Source organism: Hoplias malabaricus, chromosome 3, assembly GCF_029633855.1.
Source record: "Hoplias malabaricus isolate fHopMal1 chromosome 3, fHopMal1.hap1, whole genome shotgun sequence".
NCBI classification, from domain to species: domain Eukaryota; kingdom Metazoa; phylum Chordata; class Actinopteri; order Characiformes; family Erythrinidae; genus Hoplias; species Hoplias malabaricus.
Genome location: NC_089802.1, coordinates 56,882,037 through 56,908,944, shown reverse-complemented (window position 1 = coordinate 56,908,944; position 26,908 = coordinate 56,882,037). Strand labels below are relative to the sequence as shown.

Here is a 26,908-nt window from a genome sequence, read left to right as displayed (position 1 = left end):
ATCTATATGATCAATAATGGTAGATCAGGACTATGCCATGCATGCTATACAGTCTTCTTCACTGTTTACTTGAAGAAGTAAGAATACTTATTGGAGGGATAACCCAGCATACCATTATACATTATAGCATATTTTATGTAAATAAATAAATTAATAAAGGTTTATCTTAAACCTTAAAATCATGTACATATCAACATATTAGAGAGAGAGGGAGAGAGGGAGAGAGAGAGAGAGAGAGAGAGAGAGAGAGAGAGAGAGTCAGAGTCCCATGGGACAAGATTATCGCAGCCTGTGAGTCCTGCTCCCTAATACCTCCTACATCATCCTATAGACAACATCATCACTCACCACCCTCGTGGCTAATTGCTCCAATTTGCTAAATCCTTCTCCACTTGAGCTCAGTCGATTCCAATTTCACCCCATCTCTGAGGAGCATTCGGTCCTTTTTTTTTTTTTTTTTTTTAAGCACCCATTTGTTTCTAGTTTGACTGATAATGTCGATCTGGGGCGTCATTCATCCAGAGCTCTGAAACAAGGTTTTGGGGCAAAAGCTTTTCTGTATTCAGCACTCAGCAAAATCCTACCTCCATTTCATCTAAATAACTGAAATACATGTCCAACACTCTGCTGTAAAAAGTAGAATTAAAAGATTATTCTAATTGATTATTCAAAATAGGTAAATAAACTGTAATGATAAACTAAAGACACCTAATTTTTATTTCTAATCATCCACAGCCATAGGCTCCATCTCCCATTTATTTCCAGAATAACTCAGTGAACTAACAAACTTAACAACTCTCACCTCTCTTATTGCTTATATTTCACTGTTGGCAAAAAAATGTATCTCGCAAATAGACACTGTACAGGAGAAGGAAAAAAAACGTCTAACATTTCAACGGAAGTCAATGTAAAAAGATTTTATTCCAAGTAATTCTGGAGTATTTCTGTTGGCCTATTCACAATTCACAAATGATGTACTAAAGTAAAAAGCTACAAAAATTGAGATACATGTCTTTCTTTGGATTATATGATTTTGTAGTAATTTTGTAGTAAACCAGGCCAAATGACCTGGCTAAACCTCCTTTTCAAACCTGCATTCATCTATGTTCCATTCTGCAACCTTAACAGCTACCTAGTCTTGGTGGAGACATGAGGCTAAATGTGATAAGATCAATGACTGGGATCAAGACAAGTCTGAAGACAAACACTCTTATGTGCAAGACAAGTCTGAGACAAGAAAATAAAGTGCCTTGAGTCAGAGACTGGATCTGAATAAAACAGCAGTTACACTGTGTCAGAAGCCACATAACTTAAGTGATAATTTAACAAATGCAGCTTAAGGCTAGTGTGTGATTGTTTTGCAATATGCAATTTCCACATTGCTTTTGTCACTTGGTACCTCAATAGACTTGTGTATATTAACCACAGCAAAACACACACACATTTTCCCCCCAAAATATCAATTTATAGGCCCTGATCTTGAGGCTGTATACACAGTAAAAGGGAAAACATAAGCCACTCTAAAGGCATTAGGCAGGGATCTTGACTTGGGGACTGTGCCCTATAGATCATGGCCTCTACATAAGATCCCAGGCAGTCAGGAAAACAAAGTAGCAGCTCAGTCCCATGGAGAGCATCTCCTGAAGCAGGCTGTGAAGTAATGGGGAAGAATAAGGTTGTTGTTAGGTGGACACTAAGAGAAGGTTCATTAACTGTGATGTGAATAGCTGCCCCTTTCAGCAAAGAAAACACATGAAAGGCCACGCCTGTGCCAACCCGGCTCACCCATACATTTTCATTTGCATAAAAGCAGCGGAAGTGAGGGGAAAAAGAGATGCATGAAAAAAAGGAGAAGTGGATGGAACATCTTTATACCAGCACAAGTTAACAATTTTCCACTTGATTTAAAGAAGGCTGGAAAGTCTCTGGGGCCTATTAGAAGAGCTTTCTACTGGCCACAAAGCAGAACGAGTCAGCACATTTTACAATGTTACATTACAGAGAGGGAGTGAGTGAGAGAGAGAGAGAGAGACAGGCAGTGAGTGTGTTAGAGAGAGAGAGAGAGAGAGAGAGAAATAGAAAGGAGGAGAAAGAATGAAAGAGACAGGGATAGAGAGAGAGAGGGAGAGAGAGAGAGAGAGGCAGTGAGAGAGAGAGAAAGAGAGAGAGAGGCAGTGAGAGAGAGAGAAAGAGAGAGAGAGCGAGAGAGAGAGAGAGAGAAATAGAAAGGAGGAGAAAGAATGAAAGAGACAGGGAGAGACAGAGGCAGGGAAAGAAAGAAAAGAGAAAGAATGGAAGGAGGAGAGAGAGAGACAGGGAAGGAGAATGTGAGAGAGGAATAGTATGCAGCACAAGCAATGAAGGCAAGACTGGAAAGACAGAATGAGAGTATGGAGAAAAAGAATCTCTTGGTGAGAGAAAGAGAAGGGTAGAGGGAAAGAATGATGGGGATGGAGGGGAAAAGCAGAAGGATTTGCAGCAAGAGAAGCTGGAAAGACAGAGTGGTAGATGGTGTGTGCAGGAGACAGAGAGACAGATGGTGAGAGCAAAGCAGGAGAAGAGAGATGGAGTGAAAAAAAGAGGGGGAGAGAAATGGAGAGGATGAGAGTGCGCTTTAACCCTTGCTCCGCTGGCATATCCATCGCTGGCCTCTTGCCTGTACTGCCGTCATCAGCACTTTTTCACGTCCATAATTACGGCATGCTATCCATCATATCTGAGACAGTGCTTTTGGGACGGCACAAAATTACAGACCTAAGCACTTCGGCTAATAGAATAAATATTAATATCTCTCTCTTTATATATTCGCGTTCTCACCCCAAATATTTAAATGAGCCCTGACAGCGAGAGAATGCATTTGTTACGACGGAAGAAAAGCAAAAAGATGAACAAATGGAGAGGGAGGGGGGTAAAAAAGTGAATGGAATAAAGGGACAGTGATAAAAAGTGGTGACAGTGGAAACAAAATACAGTGAGAAGAAAACGTAAAGGATAAAATGCCCTGAGGCAGAGCATGAAGCAGAACATCACAAAGCCATTCCATTTTAGGAAACACTTCCTGGAAAACAGCGTAATAATGTTGATAATTAGCCCCAAACTCCCACTACCAATGTAGATCTATAGTGGGAGGACAGAGGTCACTGCTCTAAGGAGGGCTAGAGTTAGAAACATTATTAAGTGTTTGGATTTGGAAAAACACACTATAAATGCCAGAGATTTTGTTTAGTATTAGCCAAAAGTTTTCAGTAACTTGGAACCATTTTGGTGCTATAAATAAATAAATAAATAAGCATGCAAATAAAATAACTGAGCAATGCTAGATAATATTGTTGCTAAAAACAACTGCAATAATTATCTTAATAACACAACAAAATATTTTTATACTTTTTAACACTATTAGTATTAACAATGATGATTATTGTTACAAAAATATGGTTTTAATATTTACTCATAGAGTCACAATGATTATGCATGAAATGGGAAATGACCCTGTCTATACATATCCACTGCTTGAAGAGGCCTTAAAAACCCCTTTGCTTTAAGGGAGGGAGGGGGAGAGGGAGAGGGAGGGAGAGAGAGAGAAAGAGGGTCATGTGGTCAATCTCAAGTTTACACCCTCAATTTGTCTGTCATTCAAAAACTCCATGGAGACTTAACTCTGACCCATGTGACCCTGATGAGGGCTTGGGGTCAGCATCCTTAACCCTGCGTAAACCTTTACTTTGGGGGCAAAGTATAATACTAATAATTACACTAATACATGTTTCAATATAGATAAATGAGCCTGTAAATGATCCTCATCAAACACCAGTGTATAAGCACTCGCAATCATGAAAAATGAAGCAAAGTATTATTAAAATGAAGCTTAAAATATCAAGACTTTGCAACAGGCAAGGTGTAGAAAAAAAAGAAAACAACATATACTCTGAACTACAACAGCTGACTATAAAAATGTCAGAGGCAATTACAGAGGCAAGCAGAACATACAAAGGTGTAATGGAGTTTAACCGATCTCATAATGGGAACCATTTAGGCCTGTATCCTATGAGGTGTATTTGTGGAATGAGGACTTGTGTGTGTATGTGTGTGTTGAGTGCTGGATATAGCACTGAGTGAGTGGGTTACCTTCTCTCCCTGAGGACAGTAGCCTCTGATGAAGTCTTGACATACGGCTGCTTTGCGAGACACGTAGACATGACTATAGGGGCAGCTACTGTTGTTACAAATTCCCTTCAAGAAGTATGAACATACAGGCATCTGTGAGACAGGAATATTGACCAATAAATATCATTATGGTTAATTAACAGGCATATTTGAGGAGTTAAACATTACATTTACATGATTTTGCTTCATGCCAAACACAGTTTATCAATCAAAACATGGTTGCATCTTGAAAGCACCATTTAGCTTAATGCAAACTGTAAGGTCAAAGGGTTACACAGTTGCTTAAAATGGACACAAAGTGTCAGTGATATGAAGCATAACAGCGCCCCATTTTGAAACAGTCTCTAAATGTGCGAATATGTACTACATGTTGCTGCTAGCCTTTAGAGATTGATTGAATGAGTGAGTGAATATGTGAGTTACAAGCTCCTTGAGGTATTTCACATCTTAATAGATAAATAAATAAAAAGAGATAAACAGTGCAAGACATTGTGCAAAAAGGTATAAAACTTTATCTTTGAGAAACTTATTGCCGGACTTCGTACCGGGCTGGCCTAGAACTTCTTACTTTCTTTATTTCTGTCTGTCTGTCTGACTGACTCCTAATGTTGAAACACGCATGTACAAGTAGGAACAGTTAGTTCAGCCATATTTCGCTACATTTGGATCCGATCGGCACGTTTCCACCAACATAAACTGGTTTGCAAACCACAAAAATTAGTTCCCATCTGGAACCAAAAAACAGTAGACTCTTCAGCACAAACCATGGCTGAATAATAGGAAATAAGACAGGAACACGCTCTGTTTGTTTGTGTTTCTGGGGCTGTGTTTGGTGAAACACTACGCACATTGGCCAGATCCTTGGCTCAGTATTGGTTCACAAGCTCAGCAGGATGGCTCGGAAGTCTGCAAAATTTACACACGCATTACATCTCACAGAGAGAGGACTGCTGAATTTGTATCATTTCACGTGAGTGTGTGACTTTGCCTGAAATATTGTAAAGGGACGTGGTGGGGAGACATTGTGGTGTTAGTGTGTTTATAAAACTTCATATTGCTGTGCAAAGCGTCTGTAAACTTCAAGTGCTTTAACCTGTTACACTGAATAAATAATAAGTAAATAATAATAAAGTATTTTGTAATAATAAAGTAATTGTAATTCTTAAAATCAACAAAATGTTCTTGGCCATCTTTGTTCTTTGGTGGTAGATCATCTAGTATACACTTTTAATCAAATGAAAAAGAAAAACACTGATGCCGGTGTTTTATACATTATGAACAAAACTTTGTGCTCTTTTTTCATTTCTGCATTTACTAGTACTGCCCCCATACTTGCCATAAAACACAATCACCTAATAAAACCCACATGTAAACAAAGACATTGATATGAAACACCAAAGGTTCTCCAGACCTTTCAATGACAAGGGTATGTATTTTGGGCTTTCCTGTTTTTGAAATACCAGAAACACCTTTGTGACAATGGTTATATGGCCATATGGCTAATGGCGATCTGGCAAAACCATGCTTGCCTAGTTTCTATTTGCTATTGTTTTATTTCTATTTATCATCCCACTGTCAGAAGAAAACATAACACTATGGACCTGAAAGAATGTGGAGCTATTAACAAGTCATTACTTTTTTTTTTTTTTTTTTTTTTCAAATTAATGGTACATGTCTCAATAGTACAAACATTTTAAGAACTTGTCTTATACATTCAGGGTAAAATAGAAAAAAGATGAAAATTTGTACATTAAACAATGATGGTGTTTGGAAAACAATGAATTGATTGCTCCAGAATTCAGACATTAATTTCACTACCTGTGTTTGGGATCAATTGGATTGTGAGAAGCAGGAATTTCAAACAAAATCTATGAATGAACTTTGACAGTGTAAAATGATCAAAGTACCATTTTCTGAAAAAAAAAATACTGAAAGGAATTTAAGGGGAGACATAATGAATACTAAAATTTCTAATGCAATATGAAGGTTTTGAGGTTATGTGTAATACTTGGTTACACAGAATGTAATCTTTTCTGAATTTCTGAATAACATGTACTTAATGGGCATTTGAATTGGTTATTAATTAAATGAAAAGATTTCTCTGACTTTTGCACAGCCCTGCACATCACACAGTGTCAGAAACCACATAACAACAAAGTCTACTCAACATCCCTCTTTGAGAGAAGTGTGTGATGATTTAGGCATGTGGTTGGCAGAATGCTAATTGGTGGTGGGGTATAAGCTTCTACTACTTGTTAACTACAAGACTCCATGTGTTGGCGGATCAGCTATATTTGGGGCAGGGGGAAACTGGAAAAAAAAATTACCAAATAATTTTTATGAAGCTCTGATGCATAATCATGTCAGTGTAGTAAATCTGAATGTTTGAGGCATACAATGCCAGCAAGAGGCTACAATATATAAATATATATAAGTCTTTCACCACTTCATATGGACACCAGAGGGTGTAAGATTAGAGTGCTGGGTGAAGATTACACTTGGGGTATTTGCAGGCTTGTCTGTAATGTATAATACCTACTTGCTACAGAGCACATGTATGAAGTGCTTGTCAAAATATGCATTATCGGATACTGTGTACACGGGCTCACATTCACACTCTTTATGCATAATCAGTAAGTACGCACATGTGTCAATGACACAGTTATGCATGCAGTTTGCAGACCCTGACTTTGTGAATATTATCTGCATGTATGAATAATCGGAGAGACTATGTGTGTGATTGAGTGTTCTGTAGGCCTGAAATAGAACATGGGGGGGGGGGGGGGTGTTTAGATGCAGTATGGTGGAGGGGATGAGAAAAGAGAGGGAGGAAACTGGAGCCTCCTTAAGTGGAATCTCATCTCGATGGGGGTCATATCATTTCTGTCTAATTAACTGCTACAGAAATATTTACCCAAGCAGGGGCTTGTATGGTGCCCATGATGTGTTTATGGGTAGGGGCGGGGCCTGGACAACCTGCAGGCCTGGGTGGGGGTGGGGGTCTTGTTTCAGGCATTGCGTGGGGAGTGGTGGGAAATATACTGGATTGGTTTCAGTTTCAAGCACAAACTCAAGGCATGTTTCATGGAATATACACATGAAATTAGGATCAGTTGGAGACAGAGGGGAGGGTGGAAGGGAGTGAGAGAGGGTTACGATGGTTGACAGGTGGGGCCCACAAGGAGGTGGCTTTGCTTCTTTAAGACAAGAGGGCAGCTGGCCACTCAGCGCTTCGCGGGGGAGACCATGATGACTGTCACAGGTGCAGTGGGTGCGAGAGCGAGAGTGAGCAATAGTGTGAGGGGGAGGGAGTGTGCGAGTACACCACTGGTCGCAACATGAGCAAAAGTCTAAACAAGTGGCGTGTGTGTGTGTCTGTGTGTGGATTCCTAAAGAAAGTGAAGACTCTCAGTGGGAGAGCTATTTTCTGCCAGACAAACAACAAGTAAGACAGGTGTCCACCCCTCAGCAAGAGAAAAGTCTTAGGGGAAATCTTCAGACTGTCCTAAGCCAGAATGTAAACTTTATTTGTACATTTGAAAGGCAGATCCCTCGACCTTGGACTCCATCCCTGAGTAAAAGCTACAAGTGATGTTAAGAGCTTGGTCTTTTTGTACACACCAGAGCCATAGGCCCCTGGGCTGTTTTCTTAATCTTGCTTTTGTGTACCACTAAACCTTCTAAAATGTTTTATTCTTCTAATATGCTCACTCATCACAAGACTGAGGTGGGTTGTTTTGTGAACATTACTTCAGCAAAACTGTTTTCAACTATAATCTCTTGAGAGAAACTTACAAAGAACGAACTAACCACAAGAGAATCTAACCCAGCAATGAGGACAAAGGCATCAATCTTGCTTTTTTTTTAAGGCATCAGAAATGCTGGATAATATTGGTAGTGAGTTATGAACACAACACAGTAGTCCACAGCATCATTTAAATATGCAGAGTGTTTCACTCACCACAACCTGCTTACAACCATGCCCAGACAGTTCTCAGATAGGTTCTAGGGTCTGATGCTGTTTTATATTTTTAATTTATTGTTATTTTTTAAAAAACTTTTTTTTTACCTTTCCCACCACCCCCAACCCAAACTTTGTTGGATGATTAAAAATATCTATTTAACCACTGTACAAATATTTTTTTGTATTTTACACTGCATTCCCAGAGACCAATGTCAGTAGGAACATTACAACATGTGAGGCCTTCACGTTAATATTTTATTCTACCTTAATAAAAGTGATGACGTTTACATTCATTGACACAATTTTTAGTGGGTGCTAATACCATTTAATTACTGCTGTTTCATGGAATAGAAAGCAGTCTTCCATATAGCACCCCTGATTTGTATCACATACACTAGAGCATGTTGGGCATATGACCCAGAGGATAGACTACATATCAAGCCAAGGAACACTAAACTCATGTCCATGAAAGATGAAGAAGGTGTGAGAGCATGTGCCCAGTTGTGTGAATTTGTGTGTGTGCATAAAAAGAAGAAACGCCTAGCTTCTCACCCCACTAGATTGACTAACATGACACTCTTATGTCACAGTTTGCCCTCAATACTGATCCCTCACCCTTGTATCTACAGCTCAAACCACCAAGGTCACGGTTGCCAAGTATGTGACATGAGAACCTGATGGACCAATCTTACAGATAGATCATAATACACCATCATAAGCTGAGATCAGAAGTTCATAATCTGCCAGAAGATCTTAAATTATCACCCGGCAGGCGAGCATGTACTGGCCTTAACTTGACTCCAGTGTCATAGGTTGCTCAATGATTTTTCTTGTAAACTTGCAGAGTGCAGGTTAGCAGCTCCGGTCCGCACGGGACTTGTGCTTCTTAATTGCATAATTAATCTTCCATTTATAATTTCAGTGGTACATGGATCCTGGCGTGCTCAGTTTTTACCTGGCATTGTACATATTACTGTATTTAGAATTTTTGTGTTTTTTACATTAAGCACATTCTGTTTGATGTGTATTTGAACAGTACATAACACAATATTTTCACATCTTTTGCCTACTTAATTAGTGTAAGTATACATTAATATCTTATCTGATGCTTGCAAAATGTCCCAAAAATTTGACCCAAGAACATGTGTACCCAGTGTGTAAATAGCAATTAAGAATAATGAATAGTCCAGTTGAGGTGGAAAGTCAGTTCTGAAAGTAGACACCTTCAGCTGTGCAACCATACAGGGCCTTCACTGACGTATTTTGTACTTCTTAATGTGACACACATTTGCAAGAGGAGAGAGGTCTGGACTGCCAACAGTTTAGCACCTGCACTCTCTGGTTACATGGTCATGCTGCTATAACACATGTAGAATGTTACTTCTTGTTGTCAAGTTGAAATAAGCATGGACAACCCTGAAAAAAAAAATCCTGCCTAGAAGGCAACAGACATTGCACCATAATGTGTAGAGATGGGCTTTTGATAGAAGTGCCAGTTCCCAATTTTATGTGCATTAAAAGATTCACTAACCAAAACAGGCTCTGGCATTTTGAACATTGCACTGGTAACAATCTGATTGTTGCTTTTTACTTTGGCTATTTTTAATTAATTGATTTATTTTTTTTGCATGAATGCATCAAGTACGTGCATTTAACACAGGTCAATAACCATTTACAAATCATTGCTCTCACTTACTCTTCACTTTTGGAATTGAGGTATGTAATTATCATTGTTTTAGATTTGAAGCCACCCCATGTGTAGTAAACAATGACCCACCTTTTCCTTGGACACCTTGTGTGAGAAAGGACACGTCCCATCTGTCTGCTTACATGTGCCTCTCAAAAACCTGAAGACCAATCAGCAGATAAAAATTCACAGACTGTTTAGGAAAGTACACTGTGTACTATTTATAAATACGCTAGTCCCATATCAAAGTAATATTACTAAATATTACTAAATTAATAACCACCAGAATCTTTGTTAAAATTCTTCCCTTTATTTACTGTACTTTAGGTGCAGAACAACATAGTCCAACGTAAAGATGTTCACCAGATAAGAGATGTACATTTATTTTCACAGTTCTTCAAATCCAAACTCTTTACACGGCACAACAACTCGGTCAGAAAAACAGTGCTGCTTCCTAGTTAAGGTAAGCATCACCCACTCCCAAATATATACATGAATAACACGATATCTATCACCTGAATACCCATAGTTAACAAGTCAAAGGTATTAAAGACAAATCTACTGCTGTCCAAATATCAAAACATACACATGTTGAAATAATGCACATAAATAAATTAAAACACTGAGCTCTACCTAAAGCTATTAGGAGGAATTTGGCTCTCACACACATTACATCAAAACAAAAGATGAACACATAACACAGGAATAACATTTTAAGCCAGTGTATACTTCATGAAAGTATACCAAATTCCAAAACTCAATGTTTAGGTTTGTGTAGGTGCATATGCAGTAATTACCTGGTGCAAACGGCCACCTTATCAGGGTCATGAATGTAGGGGCAGACACTGCCGCGGTTGCATTTGCCGAAGCGGTTGTAGTACATGCAGTACTGTTTGGCCTGCTGTTTCTTCTGTCGAGCCTGCCGGATGATGGCCAGACTCCTCTGTACTGCCCGACTGAGAGAGAGCATGCAAACAGGTTTATTATACTCATACAACAGTCAAGCATATAGCATACAAAAAAGCTCAACTTATATTATGATGCTTATGTTTATTTATTCAAAGCTGCTTCGATTTAGGATTTGAAGGGCCCCCAAATCACAAAAAAAGGTAAAAACTGCTGTGTAAACTTGGGGATGAGGAACCACAAATACTGGGACTGTGGCAGTTATGCACAAATTTCAGCAAATCAGTGCTGAAAACCACAAACAGCAGGCAGGTAAGCAGTGTGCGAGCACTGAGCCTTTCAGAGCAGGATATAAACACTGGATTTAAAGCTGAGAGGTATTACATGGCTATGTAGAATGTAGCCAATTATTAACCACAGATTAACTACCCATTAATTCATTTAATCTCCAACAAAATTGTTTTTTTTTTTTACACAGATTTTAAAATCACCAAAAAAGAAAGAAAGAATACAAAAAAACTATACTAAAGGCTCATTTTGTTAACACCTTTAGAATCTTTAAACATTTTTAATTTTGAAACTCACCTGGCCACATGTCGCATACTAGTCTTCACTACGCTACTGGGAGAAGACACATCCTGTGGACTGAACCACTTTCCTGAATTTAGGGGAATACATTGAAACTTATGTTAATTTGACATTAATTAAGTAGTGGCTACTTGCCATTACATAATGTAAAAACCCTTACTATACTAAATCAGATGTATTATAAACAAGTTATGCCCTCTTTCTTTACACCTGTCTGATCTGTAGACAAGTGCATGGATTTATTTAGAAGCTCAGTAAAATATATCCCATGTGATTGCAGTCTGTGGTACTGGCTGCATCCTCAACTCATGAAAGGGGAACTATGACACGTTATCACACTGTTTATTTATATTCCAGGGCACATCGGTACACAGCCAAACAAGAAAGTGACAGAAAGAGAGAGAGAGAGAGAGAGAGAGAGAGAGAGAGAGACAAATAAACATGATGTATGCTATTTACAGTGCTGATGGGTGAGAGGCAGCAATATGGTGAAAGAGAAGAGGAAAACATAAGGACTTGGTGTGTCAGTGAAGTGTGAGAATGAGAGAGAGACTGTGTGTGGTGAAAGGACTGTGTGGTAAGGCTCAGTATGATGTTTCATACTCTCTGGGTGTGTGTGTGAGAGAGAGGGAGACTTCTTTAAAACTCATCACAGGACAAGTGCTGCTCTTTAATTCAGCTAGCAGTTCTGACTTGGACTACATGGTTTAATCTCGGGCGCCCGGTAAATCTCCCTCCCTCTCTGCCTGTGTCATACACACAGACTGGGGCCAGTGACAGATGACAGCTTTATTATTTCAGATGGCGACCTGCACAGCCTTTCTGTACGCTCCCTTACTGGACACAACTAACAAAATACTGTTAAAACAATTCTCAACCCCACATTTTGCCCTGTTTCTTACACAACATATTTAGAAAACATATTTATAATTGTTGAAGACAATGCATTATTTGATACACTGTAAAACCACAACTAAAAACTCTTTTTACAAACAAATAAAGACACAAATAACAACAAATAAAAACAAATAACTAATAAAATGTTTTAAGAATGTTCTAATCCAAACCAAAACAAGGTGATCTTACCAGGTCTCTTGATTTTGTTTTGATTATACTAAAACTTATCCACTATTGATTTTTTGCTAATATGTTCTATTAAGATCACTATGTAACGAGGGTCATAATGGGTCATTATCCACAATATTAATTTGATTTGGTTAAAAAAAAAAAAAATCCATAAATATCTAGACAAGATATTATGTAAAATCTAATAATTCACATAAATAATTTATAATGTTAAATCTATCAAGTATGATTATGTAAATTATTTGTTTAATGAAAGATTAACAACAACAAGTTGGCCCAAAATATCAGCATGTATGCATCTCTGGTACTAACTTAAAAGCATGAAACCTTTAGAGCTTTTTACCTGATCTGACAGATGATGTGCTGGTAGTGTGTGTTCGAGACAGTTTATTGGCTGAGACTCTGTAGAGGGCTCCCCCTATCCACCTCATGCCCCGGCCCCTCCACTGTCTCTCTGGGGGAGTCCGGAGACGACTCTGCAAGAGAATCCTGTAGAAGAAATTTAAAAGAGAGAAGTGAATAAACAGGTGACGAGTGCTGATTGAATCAATGAGAGGAGAACACGATACAAACCACATCACTAAATAAATAAATAAATAAAACTCTCCACAATATTGTGCTGCTCCATTCTTACATATCCCAGGCCCTTCCTTCTCTCTCTCTCTCTCTCTCTCTCTCTCTCTCTCTCTCTCTCTCTCTCTCTCTCTCTCTCTCTCTCTCTCTCTCTCTCTCTCTCTCTCTCTCTCTCTCTCTCTCTCTCTCTCTCTCTCTCTCTCTCTCTCTCTCTCTCTCTCTCTCTCTCTCTCTCTCTCTCTCTCTCTCTCTCTCGTCACAGCACTCTGGTAAATTGCTCCTCTAATGGAAGGGACGGCAGGGTGGAAATGGAGAGAATTGAAAAGAGGAGGAAATCATTGAGATAATTGCCAGGGCAGGAGGCCAGAGCAGGGAGATTGCCCTCCAAACCCTTCACACACATGCACACTCTCACTCAACCTCTCCTGCTTCCTTCTTTACTCTAGCCTTTTTTCTCACATGCTGGTCATATACACACAAAAAAAAAATAAAATAAAATAAAATAAAAAAATAAAAAAGTCTGTTGTACTCATGAGCCAGTGAAAGCCCACATTCAAATTATTAATATACAGTTCTCAGAAAAGTGACAGCTTTATATTTATAAGCGTACTGCTTATATTTATATATGATCACAGTAAATACAAAAAATATAATAATATAAAACAAATAAGAAATATACTTTTTTTTTTTTTTACTATAAAGTAGTAGGTGTGAGTGAATTTGAAGAACAATGTTTTGTTCAGATTCTCCTTGATTGCTGTTGATTTAACACGTTCATGCACACACTATTTAAATTCAACTGGTAATAATGGTATTAGATGATAACCTCAAATAATATGGACTGCTACAATAAGAGATTTGGAAAAAGTTAAACCAACACATTCTCACACAGAATATCGCACTTACTGGAATAATGTTATTTGGTTTTGCTCTAATGTTGGCGGCAATGTAGTCAAGTTGTCACTAAATACATAGCTGCTTTTGAAAATTTTAGCTTAAATGATGCCAGTTCATTCATTGTGCCCAACACATATCCCTGTTTAACCACGTGTACAATCCAACTCTTCAGCTGAAATTATGCCAAACATGATGCAAGTCCAAAACAATACATCTCAGAAGACTATATAATTACAAAATAACTGCGCAGTTAAGTTGTAATTTATTTTTAACTTTTAACCGGTATATATTGAAAGGAATGATACCTCTATGCAAAGAAACATTAACCAGTGATTTTACTTATGATACAATATGTTCCAAAAATCACCTCTTAATAACTGCTTGTAACTAAACATATTCCTTAGAAGCATTTTAGTGGGGTGAACATATATGTGTAGGTGGGCCAGAAGAGCAGTTGTGAGAGCATGTGTGAGAGGAAGAAAAAAGGAGGAAGGGAAGAAAGTAAAAAGGCCAAGGAGAGCTGGTATCTACTCTATATTAGGAGACATGAACTCTGCTCCAAGCGTTCCGAATCCATCTAAACCCCCAACAGCAAATTACACCCAACATCAATCTGAACCCAATACAAGAGCCTTTACTACACAATCTATTGCCATGGCCAACCTCCCCTTCCCCACCCCCTACACACACACACACACACACACACACACACACACACACATACACACAGGCAACATGGACCAAGCAGAGTGCTGTGAGAAAGACCTGACTCATCCCAATTTCAAGGGTTCTTGATTTTTTCAGATCATCAAATTACTTTTAATATTAGATCAAAATAACCCAAATAAAATGCTGTTTTTAAATAATTATTTTAATTATTGAAAGAAAAATCCTGTTCAGTCCTACCTGGCCCTATGTGAAAGAGTTACTTCCCCCTTAGCTACACAACCAACCAGTAAACATAATTCAATTGACAACTGTGTTCAATTTCACTAGCCACAGCCAGGCATTACTGATGACTCCTAGACCACTTGAATCAAAATATCACTTAAACAGAACCTGTCTGGCAAAGAGAAGCTGGATAAAGGTCTCAAACATTTGCACATAATGTCACATTCGTTTTACACAATTTCCACTGTAAGAAAGACACTGGATTAAAATGACATCCATGGGAAGGTTGCAAGGCACAAACCACCTAAAAAGAACACAAAGGCTTGTCTCACATTTGTTTTAGTTTGGACGACTTGAGTCCTGTTTTATTTCGCATAAAGTTAACACTACATTCCACAGTAAGAACATCCCACCATCAGTTCTGCAGGATCTGAATGACTTGTCATAGCTGACGGAATCATGAATTCAGCTCTCTATCACAAAATCCTGATGGAGAATATACACACATCAGTTTGTGGCCTGAAGTTGTAGTGCATTTTGACTATGCAGCAAGTTAAAAGCAACGTAAACAATTCTGGATAACTGTTGTTCTGTGTTTGTTTATGTTCAGAAGCCCTGCATTTTAAGGTGGAGTGGTATATTTGAAGGGAAATAATGAATGCTTTTTAATCAAGCTGTAAGATTTTATACACGATTTGAATTACCACATAAACTCTTTTGTAACTATTTCATTTTGTAGCCCTTTTGGTCTGTATTTACTTTCATGCAGTTAGTGGTCTCCCCAATTTGGAGTCAATGCCACCTTATGTAATAACTACAGCAAAAATAAACCAATATTACCTATGGAGCAGAAACATGCAACATTCTCATCTCTTTACATGATTTTCAGAATTCAGTGTTCCAAATGACTCCAGATACCGTTTCTCATGGCTCAGCAAGCGATGCACCAAGAGCGGTGTTAGAGCAAGCCACTTTGTTTGTTTTCCCATTTACAGGGTTAGGGATGTGTGAAAACACCCAAGGACGTTCCCAGCATGTAAACTGACCAAAGAGCTAGCAAATAGTGAGGAAATATCCTCAGAAATGTATTAAAAATCTGATTTCTTTTAAATCTGTGAACATAGCCTTTAAGTAAACTGGTATTAAATAGTAATTTCCACTATATACAGTGTGTACAGTACACAGTGAAATGAAACAATATTCCTCCAGGACCAAGGTGCTACATAGAAACTCATACAAGGCTAAATACAGTGCACAAGTGGAAACAGGTTCAATAACAATGAACAATAAATACTAGATTTTTTAGATACTGAGACATTTTTTTTTACCAGTCACAGTTCACAGTGTAAGTAATGTAAGAGAAAAAGTCCAGTATACTACATTCATATTGCTGGAGGGAACAGAAATCAGTAACATAAACATAGTACATTAATTAAAATGCACTAATTAGCTGCTTATGGATAGCAGTGATTGTTGGTTTCAACAGTCCTATAGTTAACAGTAAGTATTTAACATGAATAAATGAGAAAAGCTTCAATATTCAACAGAAATTTTTTTCAAAATTATAAATTCAAGTCCTGACTTGAATTCAAATGAGATGCTGTGGCATTACGTTAAATGAGAAATTCATGCTTAAAACCCTTTAATGCAGCTGAATTAAATCAATTCTACAAAAAAAGACTGGGCCAAAAAAAAACTCAGAAACAATGTAAAATACAAACTGCATTTTATCACAAGCATTTGCAGTTTTACTGCACAATTAGTTATTGGATACATTGGGATACATGTGCAAAATATAAATTAAAAACAAAATGCAATCATGTGCAAATCTTTTACACCCTTTAGTTAATAGCATTCGAAGCATATTGAAGCATTCGAGCCCTCACATCCAGACTCCGTAACAGCTTCTTGCCACATGCTATCAGACTCCTAAACACCTAGAGACTGAGACTGGACTGAAGAAGCACACACACACACACACACTTCTTCACGCAAACACTGGTCTGTTGGACTGTAAATGAGTGTACTGTTTACACATATCCAGTTTACATCATGTTTACATCCAGTTATCGTTTACAGCACAAATACACTTTAAATTGCAGTGTCTCTCTCCCTCACCCCCTCCGTACTTATGGTTTTTGCCTTGTCTTGTATTATATTGTATTGTATTGTACTGTAGAGACATTGTTTTGTATTTTTCTTAGCCATATATTTGCACTTTAATGTGTATGCACTGTTTTATGTTGCACTAGATTTGTACTAGTTGCACTTTAATGTTGTGTATTATTTTGTGTTCTATGTCCTTTGCACTTTAATGTGTGTGAACTGTTTCATGTTGCACTAGCTTTACACTAGTCGCACTTTAATGTTGTGTATTGTTTTATGTAGCACCTCGGTCCTGGAGGAACGCTATTTCGTTTCACTGTGTATTGTAAACACTGTATACTGCTGAAATTACAATAAACTTCTTGAACTTGAACTTGAAAATAGCAAAAAGGCTACATTCTATCTGTTGAATCTAAGGAAATATTTTCAGTTTTATGAAAAAAAAAATTCCATTTTGAATTTAATGCCAGCGAAAAATTTAAATTTAAAATTTAAAAAATATTCTTAGTGCATTATCAAGATGATGACAGAAAGAAATCATTTCACTGCACCTCACTAAGTGTGCCAATAATGTAAGTAAGTAAAATCTATTGCTCTAACATATTTAAAATAACCAAAGTTGCACCAAAGTGCTTTACTCCTTTTGCCTCTCGCGTACAAGCAGCTACTGCAATCTTTGTAACTAGTCTTTCTGCTTCCTTCCAGCTGTATGACTACACACCTGACATGGCTCATAACTTAGACTGGCTCACACTAGCTAAGTGACTATAGCCAAGGGAGCCATAATGAGGGGTAATGGGAGAACAGTTGCTGCCCCCACAGAGGCTTTAGCAGGACACCCTCGAGCCAAAGAGTCATAATGGAGACTAATGTAGCCATGACATGGGCATGGAACATGGACAGCAGTTAACCTTTAACAAAAAAGTGTCGTGTGTGAGGAACAGTCACGGTGTGTATGTGGTGTGAAAAATGCATGAAAGAAGGAGACCTAGGGGGATGGGCTGCACCACTAAGACAATGTTTTGTCTCTTTCTTATCTGATTTGACATATAAATGTATTTTTTCTCCATTGGTTCACTGGTTCATGTAAAAGCAGACACATCGCGACCCATGTATCAGAAATACTGGGGTTTGGGGGGCTGGGTGTGGGCAAGATACACCATACTATCACATGCATCATGTGAATGGGGTAGGGGAATCATTTTAATGGGACACACGCTAATGTAATGGCAGTGCTGGAGCTGGAGGTGATTTAGAGTGGAAGGAGTGTGACCCCGGTCTTGTGGGGCTGCGATCTAAAGAGGTTTTACTGCCTGCACTCAAACACTTCGCGGAGTCAGAAAGAAGCAAAGTGCAGGTAGAAAAAAAAAGTAGTACCGATGAGGACAATTAACTAAAGTCCAACTGATCCATATTTTTATGTTTATATATATATATATATATATATATATATATATATATATATATATATATGTGTGTATTTTTTTTTTTTTTTTTTTTTAAGAAAACATTTTAAAAAGCAAAGCATTTTACATTAATCACCAAAAAGAACATTAATGTCCCTTATAGTGGACACAGTTTCCAGATTTTACCAGCAGCAATAAACACAAGCAGGATGGGCTGTTCTTACCCATGTTTATGCAATTGTATTGTATGCAAAACCTTGGCAAGTAAAATGAACATAAGTAATCATATCTTCTTTTGGTAATCTTAAACATTATGTAAAATTACAAAAATCAAGCAATCAAAGGAATATCAGTGCTTTTCTGTTAACATTTAGCATAGTTTGGAATGCTTTGACCATTTACTTTTTGTAGCAGTTGAACACCAGAAAGAGTTTGCAAATAACATCACAACTGTGATTTGGTCACATATGAGCTGGAAGCAAACAAAGACTAAAACAAAAAACTAAAAAAACTAAATGTTTAATATTTAACATTAGGAATTAGAATATAGAAGTGAGTTAGGAATTAAGTTTATTATTTGTATATGTTAATTATTTGTGATTTCTCACCAATTCATTTTCTATTGGCTTCAAATATTGGTCTGGTTCTTTTATTAGCTTATTTATTAATCTTTTTAATAAGTATGACTTACTTGCTCACTACGTATAACAGTAAATATTAAGATGACTCTATATTTGTTTTTGCAACCCATCTGCAAATCTACATGACTACATTTGTTCTTTTATAGTTAAAAGCTATTGTAGCAAACTATCACTCCCAGTAGACACAAATCTCTCTTTCCGCTGTTGCCCAGCACATTTATGGGGCACAATAAGCAAACAATCAGCAAGACTGAATGGACTACACCTGTGTCGCCCATAAAAGACATTCATCTTCCATTTTTTCCCTTCCTATATTTAATAATATATTTAAATATGTGTAACCTTACTGCTGTAGGTAAGCTCTGGGATGGGAACTGACCAGTGTACATATATAAATTCTTAAAATGCCATAGGCTGAGGTTTGCATAACATAGCTTTGTGCTTCTGTAAACAAGTTTAAAAAGGAAAATAAAGGAATGAATTTGAGGAAAGATGGAAACTGTATGCATTATAAGCTTACACATGCTTGAGTTGAAGCAGTTTGTGCATGGCGGCGCTTTGTTGTATGAGCGTATGCGTGAGGGTGTGTGCCATGGTGCGTTTCGACCGTGGGACGAGCACAGATGAAGGAGAGAGCGAATCAGCACACTCCGGCAGGGTGATTAACGATGTGACTTTTGTTTTGGTGACGGCGAAGAATTCACAAACCACACGGGCATTCACAATAATGCTCGTCTGACCTATCTGTTTGCAGAGAAAGCATTAGTAAGCTCATCCTGAGGAAAGGAAAACACAGTTACCCTTGAAATGAGCTAGCTAGCTTCATTTAGCTAATTTCTGTTCTTTCAATGGCTCTTCGCTTTAAGCAAACTAGGTAATGGAGGAATCAAGTGCCATCAATGTACTAAAGACTATTAAAAGCACAGTATTATTTTGTGAAGAGGCAGGTGGGACTCATTTGAAATTAGCTTCAATGAGGAAAGAAACTAGAGGAAAGCATTGTAAGTAAATTGAGGCAAACTGGAATGAGTAGAGAGAGAAAGCGCTGTTGGGGTTTAAATGTATCCACTGTACTATTGTTCCTTTTTTGTTTTATTCTCAAAGTGTCCATTGTTTAATACATACTTATCTTACACAATATATAGCCTTCAAAACCTCTCTTTATCTTTTATTTATTTTAAATTCCATGATGAATAGGTTAAAATGAACACTGGTCCACATTTTTGTGCACATTATAGTTAAAACATTTTATTTTCTTATAATGTTACAATTTCACAAGATTTTATTACAGTGACATTCATTTTGTGAAACCGAGAACTGCTGCACAAATATTTATACTAGTGCACTGATACTGAACATACTGCTAACTCTTTCAAAAACTCTTTCCTTCTCTGAAGATGGGTGGAAGAAGGGAGCTATGAGCAGTGCTGGGTTTATTACAGACTCTCTCCCACATCCTGTACTGATCAATACTGGAGCACTAAACCTGATGAAGGCCATGCCACACACTCAACCCACTCTCTGCACATGGCTGTGTGTATAAGTGATGTGTCGGAATAAGTGTGTGTATGTGTCCAGAGTCCAGGTGAACACTGGGTTCAATTTGCATTTGTGCATAAACAGTGTCTGTGCAACAATATAAAATAATAAAACTTGTATTGTGTCAGGGGGAAAAAAATGAAATATAAAAAAAAAAATTGAAAATACTATCCCCTGTCCAAGATGGGGGTCATAAAATCCTGCAAGGTAGGATAACAGAGTGATGGCGATGCAACACAGTGTCAGACATGTCACTGTCCCAACTTTGATACAAGTGTGTTACTGGTATCAAATTATACATGGGCAAATAGTTTTTGAAAACTATAAATTCATCAGCTGAATATGTTTAATGTTGATATTGTCTTTTATTTTCAGTTAAATGTAGGGTGTAAATGGACTTTTTCAACCAACAGGGAACCGGTTCAGTTTCAATTTGTGCACATTGCTTTGATCAGAGTAAAGAGTTAAGGCAGAGTGGATCCGTTATCCATTTTCAGATTTGTAAACAAAAGATAAACGTAAGGAAATAAAATCAGGACAATGCTATGTCTGTGTGCTTTATGTGGCTGTGTTTAGCTTGAGCTGATGTGCGTCTTTTATTTATTCCTCTGCTGCTCTTGTTCATAAACTCAGTAAGACGGCTCTGGAGCCATACTCAAATACTTACTTTTAACTTAAACACACAGAACTTGGCATTATTTACATGTGCATAACATTTCACTGTGATCTGAACCCAGTGTAAACAGTCACCAATACAATTTAAATATGTTGTTTTCAGAGCATCTCGAAAAATATATATCAAATTAAGGTTATATTATATATCATTTTCAACTATTCCTATCAATGTGATAGGGAAAAAAATCCCAAAATTGGCAATTGCAACTGTAACCTCAATATTATCCATTTTAAATACAAACTGATTAGCTTTGGTTTATATTGTGCAGCCGTATTAGAAATCAACTACTGCAAATACAGAAAAAGTTAGAGACAGACAGATAATAATAATTAGAAGACACAAGTTCCATATAGAGAGAAGAGAAAGAGGGGAGAAAATGAGGGGAGGAGCAATGAATACGTGTGTGTGTGTGTGTGTGTGTGTGTGTGTGTGTAATTTATGCCTGAGCGTCCATGCTTTATGGCTTTCTTAATTCAACTCCTGCTACTATTAATGTAGTTAATGTTGAGATTATATCTATTTTCTGGTGGTGGCTGGCGATTTACGAGGGCCATTCCTCCCCCACCCAGTCGCCCCAAACACTCAATCACACAGCGCAGGCCAGAGCACACTGCTGACTGCACACTCCCACTCTACGCAACACACACTGGGTCACTGCACCCAGGTCTCAGTCCCAGTGTGCATGAGTGTCTGTGGTAATAGGGGAATGGGCCGGGGATGACTGGAGTACTGTCTGGTAAACGGCCTGTCTGAGTCCATTACTTTTTACAATATACAGAAACCTGCCATACAGAAATTACCAATTACACTACATTATATCATCATATGTGTAGCTTGTCTGCTGCTTTCCTGGTCACCTAAATGCTAGAATTCCTCACCAAGAGAAAGAATATTCCTCCCCTAAGCAGGAGTACTTCCACGTTCTCCCTCTTTCTCCTTCTCATTTCTCTCCTGCTTGTAATATTTCATGCAGCGTCACAGTGGTTCAAATTGAAAATCCCTTGATGAATCAATATTTATTGCAGGGAGCTAAATGAATAGTGATAAGTCACCAGAGCTCAATGCTCAGTTCAGAGACAGACCCACTGTCTCACAAAATCTGAATTTAACAAATGAAGCCCTGTGCATGCCAGATGTAGACATATACAGGCACTTCATTTCCATTATTTTCATTTTATAGAACTGAATGTGTACTGAACCCTGAAAGACATGTTAAATACGCATGACTAACAGAAAAACACACTCACATGCACATACAGAGAAAGTGATCAGTATCGTGATCATGAGCCTAGCTTTGGGACCTGGTTTATGCGTCTGCTTTGTGGGCCTATATGCAGCCAAAATATTTGCAATCACATTATGAAAATCCGATGATGAATAGACATTCTTTTGGCTTTATAAGCACTTTACAATAGGAACAGGGAGACTAATCACAGTATAGACAATGAATTATGTACAATAATGTGTACAATAAAGCATAAGTAACATAAAATTGCAAATACATATCATGCCAATAATTCATGATCAGTGCATTCTTGTCTAGTTTTAATAAAAGAAAAAACTCAGTTTATCGTCTGAAATAATGGTACTTGTGCAAAAACATCAACCAGGCCAGAGAACTATCAGGTTCTTTACCACTGATTGACATTCAAAGCTGATATGCATTACCTCCAATATAAAAATGAAGCACAATCTAAAACGAAAAAAAAAGGGTGGTCATTTCTATTGAAGAGGCAATTGCTGTGGTTGTAAACAACGGGATATGACTCATTTCATTAAATTATCCCACTAACTTTCATCACCATTTTCATAAAAATGAATAAAACTTTGATAAAAGTTTCATGTTTATCATCTAAAGGCACAATATGTAAAGAATACTAACGCATAGGAGTGCTAGCATGTGTTTTCAATATATCTACAGAAAAAGTTAATCCAGGTAACCACACAAACCTAACAGCTCTCACAAAACAGAAGAAGTGAAGCTAATGAAAGAAAGAAAGAATAAGAGCAGTAGTGTTTAAAAGAGAGAATGAAGGAGAAGAGCCTTTCTTTTAGTCTTTCAGTGGTTTTAACATGTAATGCATGACACACAGCCCCTCATTTCTACATGAGTGAGTCAGAGAGGTGCTGTGTGGAGATTTATTATGAATGATAATCTTTTCTCTGTAGATAACACTAGGTGTATAATATTTACACCCATATGGGCGAATGATTCATTTACACCATTAAGCAAATGCAATTTGCCATAGACACCGACCAGACTAGAGCTAGTATAAACTGCAGTCACCCATGAGTCACCCCTCTAACCTCTCTCTTTATGCCAAAAAGCCTCTTACCATTAATTATGCCTTAAAAAATCTCAATATTTATCAAATATATAACAGATCTCAATACTGTCTTTGTGTCACCAAATGTGTCCAGTTTGCCAAAATACAGCTTCAACATAAGATGAAAATGAAACCGATATATAGCCCATATCTGCTGGCATCTAAGTTAAAAAAATGTTTTCATGATATTATAACTCATTCACTTCTGCTTTCAAACAAACAAACAAACAACAAACAAACAAACAATAATAACTAATCAAACAAACAATGCAAAAACTAGTAAACAAAAGTTTTAGATTTAAAGAAAAGAAATCTCATATAATATCAATTTTTTTTATTGTAAAACAATGCATTTGTCACAAAACTAACTTTACAGGACTGCTTCATAATTAATCGTGTTTTTCCACTTCATGGCATTGGCTTGGCTCAGCTCGACTGCACATTTCCCTGGTTTTCCCCACTTTTCCACTAGCATAGCTCCCCCACAAAATGTAGCTGGTGACATCCATGCAGTTGAAAAGCACCATAAATTACCTTAAAACTAAATTTCACATTTTAGATGTGCAGCACCTCATGAAACTGGGTTTTATCTCAATCATAGACACTTCTTTTTGAAAAAAATATTCTGAAATGGGGACAATTCAATTCAAATTTAAAACCCTGATCAGAATGCTATTTCTCATATGCACATCTAATTTTGCTAGTAGAATTAGCATTTTTCTGGTGATTCTGAAACATTTTAAACATTTCTGCCTATATTTCCATGATTTGCTTGATTTTCTTGCAGTAGCATTTGTATAAAGGAGAGAATTACATTTAACAATTTTCAGTGCACATAAACTAACTTATCCCCCTAGTTTTGTACTATATATGAAATAAAATCCTATCGGGGCTTTATATGACCGCGGAAGGAGGGCAAATCCATTAAGTCTAAAGGACACATACGTCTACAGAACAAACAAACTACTTCCACACCATTGTTTACCTCAAACTCACATGTCCATTCTCAATTACTTAAAGCCTTTCATGAAGTGCATTAATGGTTTTATAAACTCATCTGTAGCAGACAGTGGCCATTAAAAGCTATCATTTTAAAGAAGCATTTCAGTGCCTACTCCTGTGTTCCCATGTGGGCATGGACAATATTATGGCAACATGTTTATGGTCTGAGTAATAGATTACCTTGATGAGCAGCACCTTCCCCCCGTCATAATATTATTGGTGATGAGGTGCTTATATCTCGTAGCGTTATTAGGGCCAGCCGGTTAGTTACTGTTTTATTATGGTGCTTCTGAGGGACTGTTAAAAATGCAATGTGTCAACAGAGGAGCTTTAATCAGGCCTGTAATTGGTTGTGGTGGACTAAGATTGTTTGTGGACTGGAGGGCATGCACTCTCACACACACACACAAAAAGGAAAAAAAAAAACGTATTTTATAACAAAACAAGGCTCACTGAATAATATGGTGCTGAAAACATCAGCATAATTACAAGAAGGCTATGACACTGGTGCTAGTAATATGAATAAAGAAAAAAGTGTGAATCTATAACCATGAAAAATGACAATCTGTGATCTGTTAATTCCCCTGAATAATTATATAACTGAAAATAGTAGCAGGGAAATATTTCCCATATTTTCATTGACCAAATTGATTGTATTTTGTATTGACTGTATTTATAAACAAAATCAGAATTAGATGCCTGCAACACACTTCCAAATGTGTGTGTGTGTGTGTGGGGGGGGGGGGGGGGGGCATGTTCACTACTGTGTTACATCACCTTTCATTTTAATTATACGAGTGGTTCTCCATATAGATATAACTTACTAATCTTGCTAATTTATCAAAGTAACAAGATCGTTTCAAATGCAATGCTGTCTGAGGACTCAAAGGTCATGCTCAAACAACAGTCGTGTCTGACCTGGCTCTACATGGACTGAGATTTCCCTGGATGTCCTGAATCTTTCTGTGCAGTAGATACAGTGTAATTTAAATATTCTATAAACGTTTCAAACTTAATTTCCCTCTGTCCTATCTATTTGCGTGGAATGTGAAGTGTGCTGCAAGCATCAAATTTAAAGTGTCTATATATTTTACAATAAATATTGAATAATTATACAATAAAGTTGTTCTGTGAAAACGTGTTTTCTTTGTAAGCACTAGTTAATTAAAAATAATGAACAAATCACAGGTTCTTGCTTTTATTGAAAAAAAAAAAAAAAAATAAATAAATAAATAAATAAATTAGTAGATTGTCAACTAAATCTTTGCGATAAGGAAAATTACATTTATAAATTCCTTAGAATGATTCATGTAAATAACCAATTCTTATTTTAATACATTTAAAATTGGGGTATGTTTTATTGTTTTATTTTGCCTGTAGAAGCTGGGTACTGTAATTATTACTGGAATATTTCAGTAAATATAGACCTTATATACACCATTTCAGGAGTGTGGAGTGCACACTCCAGTTTTAGTAAATATTCTGGATCCTTATACGTACTGTACAACGACCAGTAAAAATATCCCAAGGTTATATGAATCCCATGTGACTTGACATGTGAAGGAATATTCCACTATATTTCATGGTACAAGAGTTTTATTTTTGTGGTGTTTCTTAAGAATGGAGGTGCTGGTAGACGCATTTAGAGATTTAAACTACAGCACAAATCAGATGAGTTGTTGAAGTGTGTGGTGAGCCTCAGGTGTTGAACAACGCAGCACACTCAAATCCATAAGGTGACCCAAGCGATTACTCAGAAGGGTGAAACTCAAGTAAATGGAACAGCCACTTCCAACTCTGTTATATAAACCAGGATTTCTTATCCAGTGTGTATCCATCATAAACATTGCCATAATGACATTACTCCAGCTCCCCATGTAAAACTATCTAAATAGATATTTGGTAGTATGTAAACATGTATCACTCATGTGAACATCTTGTATAGCCATTTTGTTCAGAGTTTTACAGACAAAGCAACAGTAACTATGGGAGGTGGGGCTTTTAGCAGTTCCTACTAAGGGAATAGAAAATTGTGCAGAGACTGTGAGACCTCATAGCCATATTTCACATTTGTTATCAGTCAGTAAAGTGCTGTTTAAGTGAAACTACTACAGTCTGTTTAATTTTCTACCATGTGCAGTTTGATTGCCATACTATTTCATGTACTTTAAATACTACATACTTATACAAAGTTTTCATATCAGTTAGCCATATTTCCAGTGTGTATACGTGTCTGTACCTGGCTGTTTGGATCCTCTTGACTCTGTAGGACAGGGCAGGGTTGTGGAGCTGTAAGTGGGCTCTGCGAGTGTCTATCTTGTATCGTGTTTTGATGACCCTTTGTGATGCAGGACTCCGTACAGAAGGAACTGAAGAGACTATGGGGGAACAGAAAAATGACAGGAGGACATTAATGACTGCCACTTCACATTACTTACCAGTGGTGACCAACCAG

The 26,908-nt window shown here is 37.4% G+C and overlaps 1 protein-coding gene across 1 annotated transcript in view; it reads right to left on the bottom strand.

Moving 5' to 3' along the window:
• zc3h3 (zinc finger CCCH-type containing 3) overlaps positions 1–26,908 on the bottom strand; it is a 73,895-nt gene that overhangs the window by 8,545 nt on the left and 38,442 nt on the right. Inside the window, exons 4-9 of the mRNA XM_066664870.1 lie at positions 26,693–26,831; positions 12,739–12,884; positions 11,307–11,379; positions 10,613–10,771; positions 9,906–9,975; positions 4,126–4,257 (exon numbers count right to left, since the gene is read on the bottom strand). Of these exons, the coding sequence (XP_066520967.1) occupies positions 4,126–4,257; positions 9,906–9,975; positions 10,613–10,771; positions 11,307–11,379; positions 12,739–12,884; positions 26,693–26,831 (719 nt within the window). The remainder of the gene's footprint in view (positions 1–4,125; positions 4,258–9,905; positions 9,976–10,612; positions 10,772–11,306; positions 11,380–12,738; positions 12,885–26,692; positions 26,832–26,908) is intronic.